This window comes from Tachyglossus aculeatus, chromosome 16 (assembly GCF_015852505.1).
Source record: "Tachyglossus aculeatus isolate mTacAcu1 chromosome 16, mTacAcu1.pri, whole genome shotgun sequence".
NCBI classification, from domain to species: domain Eukaryota; kingdom Metazoa; phylum Chordata; class Mammalia; order Monotremata; family Tachyglossidae; genus Tachyglossus; species Tachyglossus aculeatus.
In genome coordinates, this window is record NC_052081.1 from 25177902 (window position 1) to 25194155 (window position 16254).

The window sequence follows — 16254 nt, forward strand, 5'->3', positions numbered from 1 at the left end:
TCAAATATCTGGGTTGCAAAGGATGCGGGAAATTCCCAGATCCCATTTCTGACCCTCAGCTCTCCCAGCTGTTCCCTCTTCCCCGCACCCAGAGATAAACTGGAATCGTCCTTATCGACAAGAGTGGACCCGTCAGTTTATTGGACCTTAAATGACCAGATTTCAGGTTAACCGGCGCGCAATATTAACCTACGTATCCTTCAGAGGCACTTAAAAGACAACCGGTGGCCAACAGGATTACCTGGAGACTATATAAACTGTTTTTACCATTCTTTGCCTACCGTCGGAAAATCCGGGCCATCCGCATTTTCGATGGCATTTTAAAGGCAAACCCAAGGATGGACAGTGCAATTGTATCAAATAAAGGGCCGTGGATAACGGAATGAAAATTAGTGATACCGCAAGCCCTGTGTATCTTGTATTAAATAAAGAGCCGTGTATAACGGAATGAAAATAAATGATACCGCAAGCCCTGTGCATCTTTTCGTAAAGAAGGAAGAGGGCCAGAGTTTGCTGCAAAACTGCATCGCTGTTACAGTAAGTTTTATTCATGCTCCTCGGCACATACATACACAGAAAATGTGTATCACACATCCATTTCAAAATAATTCACCATGTTCCATGAGAACTCACTATGTAAACAACATAAAACGCCTCTACTGCGTAACAGAAAAAAGTCAGCGTCGAAGTTTTCTATGAAGAAAATAATTCGGTCATTTGAATTCAGAGCTTATAGCCAAAAGAAGGATCAGGGAGCCACCTTTTCATGAAATGCGATATTTAGATCTGATAAGCGATAACGTTTCATACATTCCAATACCCTGGACTGACTATACCAACGGCTAATGTGGGATGACAGAATGGAAAATTGATTTTCGCCGCTTCATCAATGTTCCATTCATTTTCACGGTTAGAGGTGGGCTCTCAGAGCCCTTGGCAAGGGTTCCTGCATAGAAAAAGTGTTTTGCCTTCATCGGAAATGGTGCTCCATACCAGCAGAAGCTCGAAAAGATTTATCAAATATCAGTCCCCTTAGAATACTATATAAATGATTTTGGTTATTTTTAACCAATACAAGTGACCGCGCTAAAGCAGCTCAACACTGGAATTCACATTTTACACTGGAACAATGAATTTTTTTAAAAAATGTTTCTTCGGGTTCTGCAGATGTTCTTATAACTCAATGAAAAAACATACTCCCCTTGATCAAAATGCAAGCCTAACCACCGGCAGTCATGTGATAGATGTGGATAGAACAGTCTACTTACTGAAAATATTTCTTCACCGATCATCTCAATTTGTCAACGGAACAACCGAACTGATTGGAGAGAATTAAATCGAGACTTTGAAAATGTCGTTTTCTCACTTTCATTTTCCAGAAAGCCCCACCCCGCCCCCACCAACATTTTATTACGGATTATTTTTTAAAGAAAAGGCGGGAACTAAAAAGCCGTATCGGAAAGTTGCCGACGAAGCTACTTTCTTCCATCCGTCGCTGCATTAAGTGTTGGAGGGTCTTCAATTTTCCCCAACATAAAACTGTACGAGAGAGAGAAAACTTGAGCAGGCTTTCCAAACTTTTGGTAACACCGTCATGACACGCTGGTGATCCTTTTGAAAACGGGAGGAACTCGTACATAAGTTTGAATCATGGGGTGCATTGCTTACCAAAGGAGTGAATATTCAGTGAAGGCTTTTAAATCTTCCCTCCCAACCAGCGAGAAACTCGTTCATGTAAATCTTATAATGTGGTCTAGTGGAAAGACCACAAGCCTGGAAGTTGGGGGACCAGAGACCTGATCTTGGCTCAGCCACTTGCCTGCCTGCTGTGTGACCACGGGCAAGTCACAACTCCCCTGGGCCTCAGTTTCCCTCATCTGCAAAATGGGGATTAAATATCTCCTCTCCCTCCCTCTTAGACTGTGAGTCCCCACGGGTGGGACAGGGGCTGTGTCCAACCTGATTATCTTGTATCTACCCTAGTGCTTAGCCCTCGGTAAGCACGTAAATGCCACAATTGTCATTATTCAGTAAAGTTATCCTCATATGCTTGTAAAATGCAAAGTGGAACCGTGTCGATAATTTCATTCAAAACATGGTTTGAAAATTTGGTTCCCAGGGAAACCAAAATGTCAAGTTCACAAAGAACAGCTGCCCATGTACCTAAGATCTGGGTATCTTCCAGAGCCAATCTGAACTCATTTTAATAATAATAATAATAATAATGATGATGATGATGATGATATGATAATGATAATAATAATAACAATGATAATAATAATCGCTGGGGAAGATACAAGCACCTTGAGGTGGACACGGTCCCTGTCCCACATGGGGCTCACTGTCTCAATCCCCACTTTACAGATGAGATAACTGAGGAACGAGAAGTAGAGTGGCTTGCCCAAAGTCACGCGGCAGACGTGGGGCCAGAATTAGAACCCATGACCTTCTGAATCCCAGGCCTATGCTCTAACCACTAAGCCATGCTGCTTCTTTAGATGACTTTTTCAGAGCCGTCTTTGGGGGACTGCAATGGATTCACATGCGTGGATTCAAAACGTCGTAACACTAAGGACTGAGTTATCAATACAAGATCAAATAATCATGCCATCGACACACGACTTTACGCTTTCCTTATGTGAAGAGTCAGTTGAACGTCCGGTAATTCTTTAAGACGGTACCCTACGTTACGGGGTGAAAAGCCTAGAATTGTGATTATCTCCCGTTTAACTGTCAGTGCATTTAAGTATACCTTCCTGACCGTCTGAAATGAAGGAAAGATTGTGTCAAAAAAACAGATGTAATAGTAGCTTTGGGCCTTTAGTTTCACAGAAATGGGAGCGTGGGCAAAGCATACCCTTTAGCAAGCCAGTTTATTAGATTAAATGCATTGAACAGTGGGACAGCTCTGGCATCATAAAAACAAATTAAAACTTGATACTGGAAGAAGGTGGTTTCTGGATCACTTTGACTATTCAGAGCCTGGTAAAAGATCGGCGTTAATAGAATTGAGCCGTGGGACCTTGAAATGTGAATTACTACCTCAGGTAATATTAGCAGCAAGCATATTGGGAACACACACGTAAACTTAGATTAATGCCCGAATTTCATGTTAAAATTGCTATATAGCCACCGTTTTTAACACGACGGATATAATCGCTTTGAGAATAAAGTGCATTGCACTACTGCAGTATTTGTGTATTTGTATAGTAGGAACAGTTCAGCGGTCTGCTTCCGTGCTGGAAACGAGCCATTTGAAGGAACCACGTGATGACTGCCAAACGTGACCATTCTTGGGGACCCCTTGACCATTCATTCATTCATTCAATCGTATTTATTGAGCGCTTACTGTGTGCAGAGCACTGTACTAAGCGCTTGGGAAGTACAAGTCGGCAACATATAGAGACGGTCCCTACCCAACAACGGGCTCACAGTCTAGAAGGGGGAGACAGACGACAAAACAAAACATGTAGACAGGTGTCAAAACCGTCAGAATGAATAGAATTATAGCTAGAAGCACATCATTAATAAAATAAATTGAGTGGTAAATATGTACAAGTAAAATCGAGTAATAAATATGTACAGCTATATACAAGTGCTGTGGGGAGGGGAAGGAGGTACGGCGGAGGGGGCGATGGGGAAGAGGAGAGGAAAAAGGGCAGCCTTGAAGCCGAGAGTGAGGAGTTTTTGCTTGATTCGTAGGTTGACAGGCAACCACTAGAGATTTTTGAGGAGGGGAATGACATGCCCAGAGCATCTCTGTGCAAAGATAATCAGGGCAACAGAGTGAAGTATAGACTATAAACTATATATACAGACCAGCGGAAAGATTTTTTTTTGCAGGGCAGGCCTGCTTAGGCCGGAGTGCCAATAAGCCAACAGAAGTACTTGCTGGAAACAATTTAGTGTATAGCCATTTGGGGCTCACATTTTGCACATATTTTTATACAGAATTCTAATTTTACGTATAAGGTGTTAAAAAACATTTACCTCTGAGAAAACAACATTTATAGTCGGAAAGGAAATGTCTTCCTGGGTCACAAAATGCACTTTAAAACTTTAGGTGCCTGCCAAGCGTACCAAGAAATTGAACTGTGGCTCTAATCTGCATCAATACTAAAGACTCGGGAGCTCAGCTTCGTGAAAAGACAGATCTGGGATACCATAAAAAGAGGAAACTTTTAAACGGCACTGCTTGGGAAGCTGACAAAAACACGTCTTTTTTAGTAAGCTCTGTGTGAACAGGGAATGTGACTATCACCTCCGTTGTATTGTACTCTCCTAAGTGTTTAGTACAGTGCTCGGCACAAGTGCTCAGTAAATACCACTGATTGACTGATTGCAGGAACGATTTCACTTAGGGAAAAGGAGGGTTCATCATCATCATCAATCGTATTTATTGAGCACTTACTGTGTGCAGAGCACTGTACTAAGCGCTTGGGAAGTACAAGTTGGCAACATGTGTTGAAAAATGGACTCTCTCTCTCTCTCCACCCTCTTAATGAAGGTACTCTGGTTTATAGCCTGTAAAAACTCACTCACTGGAAGTTGTAACTACATCAGTGCTGGGGCTGCTCTGGGCTGACATTCATTGTGCGATAAATTTCCTTCAGAATCAGCAGGGCCGTATCTTCAGACTCCCTGTGGAGAAGAAAAGCACAAACATAGGAAAAAAGTCAATTAACCAAAACAATCGCTGTGTCCAAAGAAAGGTAAACTAGCCTTTGGTCACCATACTAGTCTCTAACCAGGGGGGTTGTTAAAACGTTGGATTGGCTGTGAAATTTCTCAGAATAGCTCAAGTGTACAAAGCCAGAAGGATGGTAATAATAATGATGGCATTTATTAAGCGCTTACTATGTGCAAAGCACTGTCCTAAGCGCTGGGGAGGTTACAAGATGATCAGGTTGTCCCACGCGGGGCTCAGAGTCTTAATCCCCATTTTACAGATGAGGTAACTGAGGCACAGAGAAGTGAAGTGACTTGCCCAAGTCACACAATTGGTGGAGCTGGGATTTGAACCCATGACCTATGACTCCAAAGCCCGTGCTCTTTCCACTGAGCTACACTGCTTCTCTTAAGGTTAAGCAGTTAATGGTAACCTCTTAAGGCCCTCTGAGACTACGTCTGGGGCCACGGAAATAATTTGGGAACATCTTCCACCTAAAATCATGCTTAGATGCTTTGTTTTACCTTGCTATCTTGCATTTTTATTTTGTAATTTACTGTTGTTTGTATTTCTGTTACCGTTCTGTGTCACACCTCCATTTACACCGTGAGCCCCAGGGCGGGAGAGGGACCAGGTCTAATTTTGTTTACCTTATAATAAATACCACCACTACCACCTCTAAGCAGTGTGGCTCAGTGGAAAGAGCCCGGGCTTTGGGGTCAGAGGTCATGGGGTCAAATCCTGGCTCCTAGTCAGCTGTGTGACTGTGGGCAAGTCACAACTTCTCTGGGCCTCAGTTACCTCATCCAGAAAACGGGGATTAAGACTGTGAACCCCCTGTGGGACAACCTGATCACCTTGGAACCTCCCCAGCGCTTAGAACAGTACTTTGCACATAGTAAGCGCTTAATACCATTATTATTATTATTATTATTATTATTATTATTATTATTACTACTACTTTCAGTCCCATTCTTCAACTCTCTGTATAAAACAGCAAAAAAAAAACAGCCAAGTGAGTAGCTGTAGACTGCCACCTAGTGGAAGATCAACTAAAGGAAAAAATTTCCTTTTAACTTTAAATTTAATTAATTAATTTTAATTTCCTTTAAATAAATGTCCTATCGCTTAGGATGTGCAAAAAACACACTGGAGCTCCTGGGTTATTACTACAGGTTACCTAAAAATAATAAAATAATAATGATAATAATAATAATAATAATAATGGCATTTATTAAGCACTTACTCTGTGCAAAGCACTGTTCTAAGCACTGGGGAGGTTACAAGGTGATCAGGTTGCCCCACGGGGGGCTCACATTAATCCCCATTTTCCAGAGGGGGAAATGTATTTATTATTATTATTATTATTGTTGTTGTTATTTTATTATTATTTATTTTTATTATAACTGAGGCCCAGAGAAGCGAAGTGACTTGCCCAAAGTCCCACAGTTGACAGTGGGCGGAGCCGGGATTTGAACCCATGACCTCTGACTCCAAAGCCCGGACTCTTCCCATGGAGCCACGCCGCTTCTCTAGTGATAAAAGTAATAATAGTGTTAAGTGCTTACTATGTGTCAAGCGCTGTGGTAGATAATAATAATGATGGCATTTATTAAGCGCTTACTATGTGCAAAGCACTGTTCTAAGCGCTGGGGAGGTTACAAGGTGATCAGGATGTCCCACGGGGGGCTCACAGTCTTCATCCCCATATGATAGAAAAGGGAACTAAGGCTCAGAGAAGTCAAGTGACTTGCCCAAAGTCACACAGCTGACAATTGGCGGAGCGGGGATTTGAACCCACGACCTCTGACTCCAAAGCCCAGGCTCTTTCCACTGAGCCACGCTGCTTCTCTACCTAGACACAAGGTAATTGGGTTGTCCCACGTGGGGCTCGCCGTCTTAATCCCCCTTTTACAGAGGCGGAAACCGAGGCCCAGGAAAGTGACATACCCAAGGTCCCATGGCAGACGAGGGACGGAGCCGGGATGCTTTGCACATAGTAAGCGCTTAATAAATGCCATTATTATTATTATTATTATTATTATCATTATTAAAATCCACGTCTTATAACTCCCAAGCCCGTGCTCTTGCCCCTAAGCCACGCGGCCTCTCTGCTTGGCACTCTGCTTCCTGGGCACCCTGTAAGCGCAGATTGCTGAGGAGCATATTTCCCTCTGCAGGGGGTCGATTTTTTTTTTAGAAAAATCACTGGTGTCTTTCAGGGCAATAATAATAATAATAATAATAATAATAATAATAACAATAATAATGATGATGATGATGATAATAATAATAATGATAATAATAGGAAGAAACTGGCAAAAAACCCCAATTTTCTCATCATTTTTTCCACGTTAGCAAAAGCCAGCTAAATATTTATGAAAAGCGACAAAGTAACTGTGATTTGCAAACTAAAAACCACTCTGCTGCACCTATATCACAGCACCAGGCTGAAATGCTGCAGCTCTTGGTGGAATGACCTTGCTCCCAAAGGGGAAACCATTAAGCCTCTGAAGCCAGAGGGGTGGTGGCCCACAAACCGTGTCTTTGGGGTGCTACCGTGCTTCCAGTTTAAGCAGAAGCGCCGGATTAACACTGTACATCTGTCTGGGCTGTGCGTCCAACACAACACCCGAACGGCAGGACCTTCGCTTTCCCAGATTTTCTAAACACTAAGGGATTTAGAGATACTTCCAGAAAGATCATTTAGGGAAGCAAGGCTAATTCTACTGGTGGCCCCAAGTACCCTCCTAACGTGGCTGCCGCGGTCTTCCGATAAGTGAGCTTCTCTTTGGATCTCGTAACAACTCCCGACCAATGGAGCTCCCCCCACCCGATATTAAAGGGAGCCCACTTGAGACTCTAAAGTCGCAAAGTTCACACACCCCAAGACGGAGAGCAATAAAGAATAAAAATTTGAACTATTCAAAGGTGAATTCTTACCAATAACATAAGTGACTCTGAAGGGCGAAAAGATATTCATTAAAACTTTCTATTGGCTTTTCTTGAAGAACGTAATCAATGCGGCGGCCTCCGTTTAACATTCCAACCTTCCCCAGGTAGTCCTCATCCTTGGAAAATTCCGGACTGTCACCAATCTTTTCATCTGAAATTCAAACCATTTCAACGTAAAGGACAATCGCTCGACTTCAATCCTTCGATTCTGATCAATGGGAACTGCTGCTTTATATACGTATCAACCTGAAAAACTGAGCAGGAATAACCCAAAGGGCTGGAGGAAGGTTGGGGTACATTCAATCATAAAACAGAAACTGAGAAATAAATGCATAAAGTAGCACTGCACACAGGGAATTTGAATCACAAAATATACAAATCTTCCTGATACAATGCTCTAACACTCTAATGCGGTGGTGATTTCTACAGCTTAGGAAAATGAGCATCTTGAAGAGACTACCTCAGGGTGACATTTCCAAATGTTTTGCTCTTTGAGTCAACTTTGATATTCCTCTCTAGTCTGTCTTCAAAATTTTGTACTGTAGAGCACAAAAGTGAGCGGCCAATAGGTAGAAACTTAGGGAAAAGTTTCAGACATACCCTCTGATGACAAAATGTTGGACGGCAAGGCGAGATTCTGCATTTTCCCCTCTTCCCCCAACTCCCTGAGTAATTTGGAATATTCTGGGAGGGGAGGAAAGCTCCCTCCCCCTGGAAGGGAAAAAAATCCTCACGTGGCCATTGATTTCTCTCTACCTAAACTATACCTGGAGTGAAAAGGAAGCTCAAGCGGATTAATTTGGTTATTTACCTTCCACAACTTGTTTTTCTTCTTCTTCTTTTATTTGATTGGCTACCTTCTCTAATTCTTCTTGAAGCTGAGCCGAAGAAGTATGAGCCCGTGCAAACTCGTTCAGTGTCTGCCAAGCGCTTTTCAGAGAGCTGATAAAACCCTGTTTCAAATCGGATCCCATCCGAGAGAGACTCTCTTTTAACTCTAAAAAAGAAACCAAAACACCGCAACGATGGATTGATTACCAGTAAAAAGTTCCCACTATTAAAACCATTCTCAGGGATACCCTGATTACCGGGTGAATTCAATTTAATTTCCCAACTAAGTGAAGACCTCTAATTCCTAATAATTTATTGTGAAGACTCATTGCCACCTTAATTATCCGAATGAATTCTGCTGGAGTAGTAGATACGTAAATCCCGGAAGAAGGGCGAGCATCTCCGATAAACAGGAGATTCTCAGCTCATTACAATTACAACAACTCTTTTAAAGTTAAAATTTGAAAAAGGGATTGCTTCATGTCCATTCAGTAAGAGGTCCTGAAAAGCTGTTATCCAGAGTGGCAGCCTGCACTTTTGTCCCTCAGCAACAGCAAACTGGGGAGGCTGGTTGGGGAAGAGGGAGGACACTGTTGTTTTTTGTGGGGGGTTTTTCATGTTTCTTCTAGGGACTTCTCCCCAAGGGAAAAAAAAAATCTCTCCAAAAGAAACCAAACTGAGAACAAAGAAGCCCACAGTCATTAGAGTATGTTCTACCCCACTTCCACGAACATCCTCACCCAGGACGACAGAGTCGGCCAATCCTATTTCTGATACCTCAAGGTTTTTAACGTGATTACAATAGACTTCGGTTCATTTATATTCAAGGAATCCCTGGCTGGATTACAACAACAGCCTCCTACCTGATACCCCCATACTAAGAGTCTCCCCTCTTCAGTCAATCTTACCTACAAACGCTGTTTCATCTGGCATCTATCTTCTATCGTCCTCCCAAGGCTCCCCATTTCTTCTCCCATAAAATACTCCTGTGCAATAGCCTCAGGTCTCTCCATCGGCTGTCTCCCTCTTGCCTAACCGCTCTCTTCTCCCTCTACACACCAACTCTCATTCTTCATTCCTCCAAAACTAACCTTCTAAAGGTACCTCACTCATGACCCTCTGATTGCTCCATTCCCCCGACACTGAACTCCCTTCACTCAAACTTCCCAGAACGAATGTTCCTCCCGACCTTCCAAACCCTCCTAAAAAAACCACATCTTACGGGATCACTCCCCAAATAATTCCCACCTTTCAGACCACGCTACCCAATTGCCCATGAGGACATCTCTAAATCGTATTCATTTATGACTGATTTATTACTGATCTATTTATCTACTTGCTTGTATTTGTTTTCCCATCTGTCTTTATGCTCTTTATCTTTTTCCTACTGTAGGCTTGCCATTTGTAGCCCCTTGCCAACCTCATCAGACTGTAAATTCCTTGAATTCGGGGAATGCGTATCTTCTACTTCTGGTGATGACGGAGTCTCCAGTCAAGAATGAAAGATGAGTCTTGGTCTTGAAACTTTGGGATAAAGAACCTATGCAGAACAGGATTTCAGTGCCAGTGGTTTGCCCAGTGTCGCTTGCATTTTTTCTTCCCTGCAAGCTATGTTCTCTGAGGGGCACAGAGTGAATTGACAGGCAAGACTGAGAGCTGTTTGTGCCAAACTGCTTAGAATGGAATTCTGAACCCAGAAAATGCTCAATAAAGGCTTCTGATGAAGACTTATTAAAAACACATCTCCTCCAAGACGCCTTCCCCAACTAAGTTCATTTCCTCTTCTTCTGCATCGCCCTCGCACTTCAATCTTCACCCTGTATTCACCACATCCTCAACCCCACAGCACTTATTGTTCATAACTATAATTATTTATATTCATCTGTCTCCCCCTCTAAATTGTAAGCGCCTTGTGAGCATGGAATGTGACTCCTAACTCTGTTACAGTGTACTTTCCCAATCACTTAGTAATAATGATGGCCTTTAGTAAGCGCTTACTATGTGCAGAGCACTGTTCAAAGCGCTTACAGTGCTCTATACATGGTAAGTGCTCAATAAATAAGATTGATTTGACTTGTGCTTCCCAAGCGCTTAGTACAGCGCTCAATAAATGAAATTGGATGAATTAATAATTGAAGATGATGAAAACTTCCCTCTCCACAAAAAAAGGAATTTCTGGATTTAAGTGGTATCTTTTTAACTGCAAAAGAGCAGAGCCATCGAATGAGTCCGGGCACATTTCAGAAAGACAGAGTAAAGGTTACTTAATTCCTATCCACCTCCTCCTCTTGACAAATCAGAGTGTTACATAGCTCTCTTTCCCCTTAAGGATGACTTTCAACAGAAACAGCCCCAGAAAAAGCAGCTGCTTCGATCTGAATGAACCAAAAAGCAAATTAAGACCAGGAACCTGAATCTTAAAATAACATCGTTTCCATTTCTTCAATCAACTCTCACCACCCAAAGGCACCAGAATCCCTAAACGAATGCATCAATAGTCTTATTGATTTGTCCTAGCATATAAGAATATTCAGTAGTAAAATCCCATTAAGTCCAGCCCTGAGGACCAGGGTATGGGACGGGATTTAAATGAAAAACAGATAGCAACAAAAGAAGAGCTAATAGTAAATGATAAAACCATCTCTAAAGTCATCTGTACAAGTCAACTGCTAAAACAAACCATTATCAAATGAGAAAGCTGAAAGCTCAGGTCACTTTTTACCTAGATGGAGTCTTTTTCTGCCTTTGTGATGTGGAATAAGAACTGGTTTTAGGTCCAAATCTGGAATAATCATAGGTTCTAATCTATACGCCACTGGGTCAAGCTGTAAACAAGAAGTTAAGGAGACACAAAATAAGTGATTCTTCAGTCATGCAGGACCTTAACTTAGTTCAGAAAGGAGCCCCAAACACACAGACTGCACTCCCAGCTTTCGGGCAAGTCCAGAGGTTACAAATGAGGATTTTTAAAGGGGAAAGCCCAAAACGGTAGGAGAAAAATGTTGACAGAAAATCTGGGGACAGAAAGTTCTGGGGAACATCAATAGTTCTATCCGATTAAAAGGAGGCCTCAGAAAAACAAGAAATGGTTAACAGTCTAATAAGATCAATTTTCAGCACACTCAATTCTTTTCACGTTTTTCACGCTGCTAAATTGAAAGCAAATCGAGTTGGGAAACGCCGTGGCCTAGTGGAAAGAGCACGGGCCTGGGAGTTAGAGGACCTGCTGTGTGACCCTGGGCAGATCACTTAACTTCTCTGTGCCTCAGTTTCCTCATCTGTAAAAGAGGTGGGTCAATTAGGCTTCTGATGAAGCCTTATTAAAAATACATCCCCTCCAAGACGCCTTCCCCAAATTCATTATAGATTATAATGGGCAGATTATAATTATAATGGGAGATTATAGTCTCCTTCCTATTTAGACTGTGAGCCCCATGCAGGGGAGGAACTCTGGCCTGATGAACTTGTATCTACTTCAGTGCTTAGAATAGCGCTGAACGCATAGTAAGCTACTTAAATACCATAATAATGACATGAAATGCCAAAATGCATTTGCTCTACTTACCGGATGGTAAATGTTAAAGAAACCTTTGCAAGTTGGGAGTCTGTAGTTCTCATCTATCCTATCCATTCCTCGCACGGTGAGAAATACGCCAACTGGGGATCCCAAGGCAAAGAAGATCTCTGGCTCAAAGTCGAGGGAGCTGTAAACCACAGAAACCTAGGAAGCACCGAACGATACCAAATGATAATCTTTCCCAAGTCTCTGAAGAGCCAAATCTCAAAATCCGTTAGTCCAAAAACTTTAAATATATTTTAAGGCTGATAGAAGTATACTTTAAGGCTGATAGAAGTGAGCGCGCTGCACTAAATCTACTAGGCACCAAACACGTGCAGGGTAACCCTGTCTTAACATTGGAGACAACCTTACAAACTATTATTGTGTTCCAAAATATATTGTCAGTATCTTCCCTAGCCCTGCAATGATTCCCTGTACTCAAGGAAACGGCTTTATAGCCCAAACAACTTCTTTATTGCTAGAAAAGCGACTGGGGCGCCTGAAAAACTCAGTTGTATTTTCAGGCTTCTGAAGCTTCAAGATGAAGAAGGGGAGGTGAAGTCAAACAAAAACTCATTAATACACTTCAACTATATTTCTTCTAATAGATGTAAGTAGAAAAGGTGAAGAGATTAAAAAAAAAAATACAAGAACAGAAGTCAGAACTAAAGGAAGGTCACAGTATCAACACCACAGAGAAAGGACAATTCAGAAGGCAAGAGGACAAAGAGATGATGAAAATGTCTACAGAGAGGAGGGAATAAAAACAGATTGAGGCACCCCTACCATAGACAGGGGGAAATGAGAAAGGTAGAAACGTCATTCTGAATTATCTTGGTGCTTATACCACGATGACAGGTGTCATTCATCTACAGAGTACAGTTACAAGCAATTTAGCTCTTTAGACTTGCTGTAGTTTAAAAACTTCTGATACACACTGTCAGTAGTATCAGGTATTTGGGCCAATTTTTTTCAAAGAGCAAATGGAAGGAATCCTGGGGTGTCTTCGCAAAGTCAATTTTCAGGAAAAAAAGTCTCCAGGAATTTTCAGGGGAAAAAAAAGCATAATTTCATTCGGTTTAAAATACACAGCCCTATTTATTAAACTAACTTGCCTGGCCTGTTCCAACTTCAAAATAGTCATAATCAACATGCACTGAGGAAACAGAAGCACCAACTGGAAGTTTTCTCTTTGTCTGATCAGACTCTGAAGCAAGAGGAGCAGTGCTTTTTGCTCCCTCGGCAGATTCTTCTTGACCGTTTGTCAGGGCAACAATCCTGGCTTTCTTTTCTGCGGCTGCTTTTCTCCGCTCCTGTTGAAACACCAAGTGTCAGAACATTGCCTTCAAGAAAAGTTACATTTCCTCTCTGCTGTTTTCAAATTCAAACAGTTGGGGTCTGTGGACTCCACTGCCTGTTCCCCTAAAACGTTGCTCGTTAGTATGTTATACATCTTGACCACAGCCTACATCCAGCCCGGGACAGAGCGTGATTTCGTGAATGATGGCGGATAGAGAAAGGTGCTGGTTGTACCTTGTTTTGGAGAGGTCTTTTCTCATCAGGGTGTTTTTTTTTTTGTTTTTAATGATATTTCCTAAGCTTTTACACTGTACTAAGTGCCGTACGAGCTAATCAGGCGGGACACGGTCCATTTTCCGATACGGGCTCACAGTCAATCCCCATTTTCCAGATGAGGTAACTGAAGCGCAGAGGAGGTAAGTGACCTGTGCCCAAGGTCACCCAGCAAGGTAAGTGACAGAGCTGGAATCAGAACCCAAATCCTCTGATTCCCAGGCCTGTCCTCTTTCTACTAGGGCAGATGCTTCTCTTGGTTGTCAGATAATTGCTGGGAACAGCCCTCCCAAATAATAATAACTATAATAACAGTAGTATTTAAGTGCTGACTACGTGCCAAGTACCGTACTACAAACCGGAATGGATACAAGCAAATATGCCCGGCAGTAGAAGCGCACCCTAAAACACCTGCCCTTATCTGCTTATGTCTTGCTCCGATGTTTCTGCCAATTTCCAGCCCCACTGTTGTTCACTTTGGTTCTGTTTTCCTGTCTTGCTTTCATGACCTGCCTCCCAGCTCCCAGTGTTTAGTCCGCCATCCTGAATTTCATTCTCAGAAAGAGCTGACAAAATGAGTGAGGGCGCGGGGGAGGCTGCTGCTGTGGAGACCTCCTGATTCTTTTCATGGACCCCACACCAAACCTGTCTCCTGACCGGCCTTCCCGTAAGGTGGGAGAGTGGAAGAAGCTCAATGCAAGCCATCGTAGCAACCGCAAAGCCTTAATACCCCCACCTCACTCGCAGTAACAGATGCCTTCCCCCTCTCTTCAATACTTGGGTCTCAGCAACGCTCACCCTGAACGGCTAAGACCGGGAAAAGGTGTAATAATAATAATAATTATAATGGCATTTATTAAGCACTGTTCTAAGCGCTGGGGAGGTTACAAGGTGATCAGGTTGTCCCACGGGGGGCTCACAGTCTTAATCCCCATTTTACAGACGAGGTAACTTGAGGCACGGAGAAGTGAGGTGACTTGCCCAAAGTCACACAGCTGACAACTGGAGGAGCCCATGTCCTCTGACTCCAAAGCCCGGGCTCTTTCCACTGAGCCACGCTGCTTCTCCGATCTTCCTGGGTCCGTTGTGCCAGTGATGCTCTGTGACATTTGACTCCGATGGCAACAATCTGGCCATCAGCAGCACTGTCTTTGAATCGACTCTACTGTTACACATTTCAGGTTGAAATATTTCAACAGTGTGCATGCAATCTATGTCTCTTTCTCCGTCTACTACATTTAAAACAAATGACACTTATTTTGTTACATGCCCTCTACGTCTTCTTTCAGATTTAGCTCCTGGCCAAATACCAGGATCACAATTCATCAGCCGACTGTACTTATTGAACACCTACGGCGTGTAGAGTATTGCAGAGCTCAGGAGAATCTAGAAAAGTAAATAGTCGCACTCCCTGCCCTCAAAGATTTTGCAATCTGATGGGGAACACAGACAACTAAAATAATCTGACCGAAGAAATAAAGGGGGATATGTCTAGGAAGTCTTTTCTAGGTAAGAGATGCACATAAATGCTATGGGTAGATGTGCTTAGGGGGCCGTGAAGGGTTGAAATGGCAACTGGGGAGCTGTAACTTGGAGAAACGAATCAGGGAAGGCTTCCTGGAGATGTGATTTCCAAAGGGCTTTGAAGATGGGGAGAGTTACGGTTTCATTTAAAATGGGAGCGAGTTTCAAGAAGAGCGATGGGTTGGCAAGCGGATGGCAGTGATTTGGTTGGATTGAGATGAATGAACAGTACCAGTTGGGAGTGCAGCGGAATAAGCAGGAGGGAAGAAGCTGAAGCAAGAGTTTCTGCAGCCTGCTGAGAAAATCAGAGGACTTTATGACTGGGGAGATGTGTGTGAAAAGTGACGGCTTGGAAAAATGAATCAGACGGTCGAATGGAGAACAGATGAGAGACTAGTGAGAAGTCCGATGCGGTAGTCGGGATGGAAAATGAGAAGTCCCTGCTCCAGCAAGGTAGCCACTGGCATGAAGAGGGAGGAGTGGAGTCCAGAAATTTTATGGCAATAGGCCCAATGAGGTTTGAAGGAGAGAAAGGAGGAATCCTCACAGTTGGAGGTTTCAGAGACAGGAAGGAGGGTGGTAATAACAGCAGTAATAAAAATAATCCTGGTATTTGTTAAGTATTTACTATGTTCCAAGTACTATGGCAAGTGCAGGGATAGATCCAAGTTAATCAGGTCAGACAGAGTAATTAGCCCAGAAGGGCTCACACTCTACTACGTTGGAAGGAGAATAGGTATTGAATTGCCATTTAACAGATGAGGTGGTAGAGGCACATTCATTCATTCATTCAATCGTATTTATTGAGCGCTTACTGTGTGCAGAGCACTGTACTAAGTGCTTGGGAAGTCCAAGTCGGCAACATATAGAGACGGTCCCTACCCAATAACAGGCTCACAGTCTACAAGGGGGAGTCACTTAACCCCTCTGTGCCTCAGTTCCCTCACCTGTAAGATGGGGATGAAGACTGTGAGCCCCCCCTGGGACATCCTGATCACCTTGTAACCTCCCCAAAGCTTAGAACAGTGCTTTGCACATAGTAAGCGCTTAATAAATGCTATCGTTATCATTATTATTATTATTACAACAAAACAAAACCCGGAGACAGGTGTCAAAACCATCAGAATAAGTAGAATTATAGCTA

General features: G+C 42.8%; 1 protein-coding gene across 1 annotated transcript in view; it reads right to left on the reverse strand.

The window, feature by feature from the left end:
• Positions 1 to 509: 509 nt before the first annotated feature.
• The window catches only part of LOC119937977 (SEC23 interacting protein), a 53205-nt gene continuing 37460 nt past the window's right edge, over positions 510 to 16254 (reverse strand). Inside the window, exons 13-19 of the mRNA XM_038757604.1 lie at positions 13130 to 13327; positions 12021 to 12176; positions 11178 to 11280; positions 8436 to 8621; positions 7613 to 7775; positions 4543 to 4641; positions 510 to 1539 (exon numbers count right to left, since the gene is read on the reverse strand). Coding sequence (XP_038613532.1) covers positions 4560 to 4641; positions 7613 to 7775; positions 8436 to 8621; positions 11178 to 11280; positions 12021 to 12176; positions 13130 to 13327 — 888 coding nt within the window. The 3' untranslated portion in view covers positions 510 to 1539; positions 4543 to 4559. The remainder of the gene's footprint in view (positions 1540 to 4542; positions 4642 to 7612; positions 7776 to 8435; positions 8622 to 11177; positions 11281 to 12020; positions 12177 to 13129; positions 13328 to 16254) is intronic.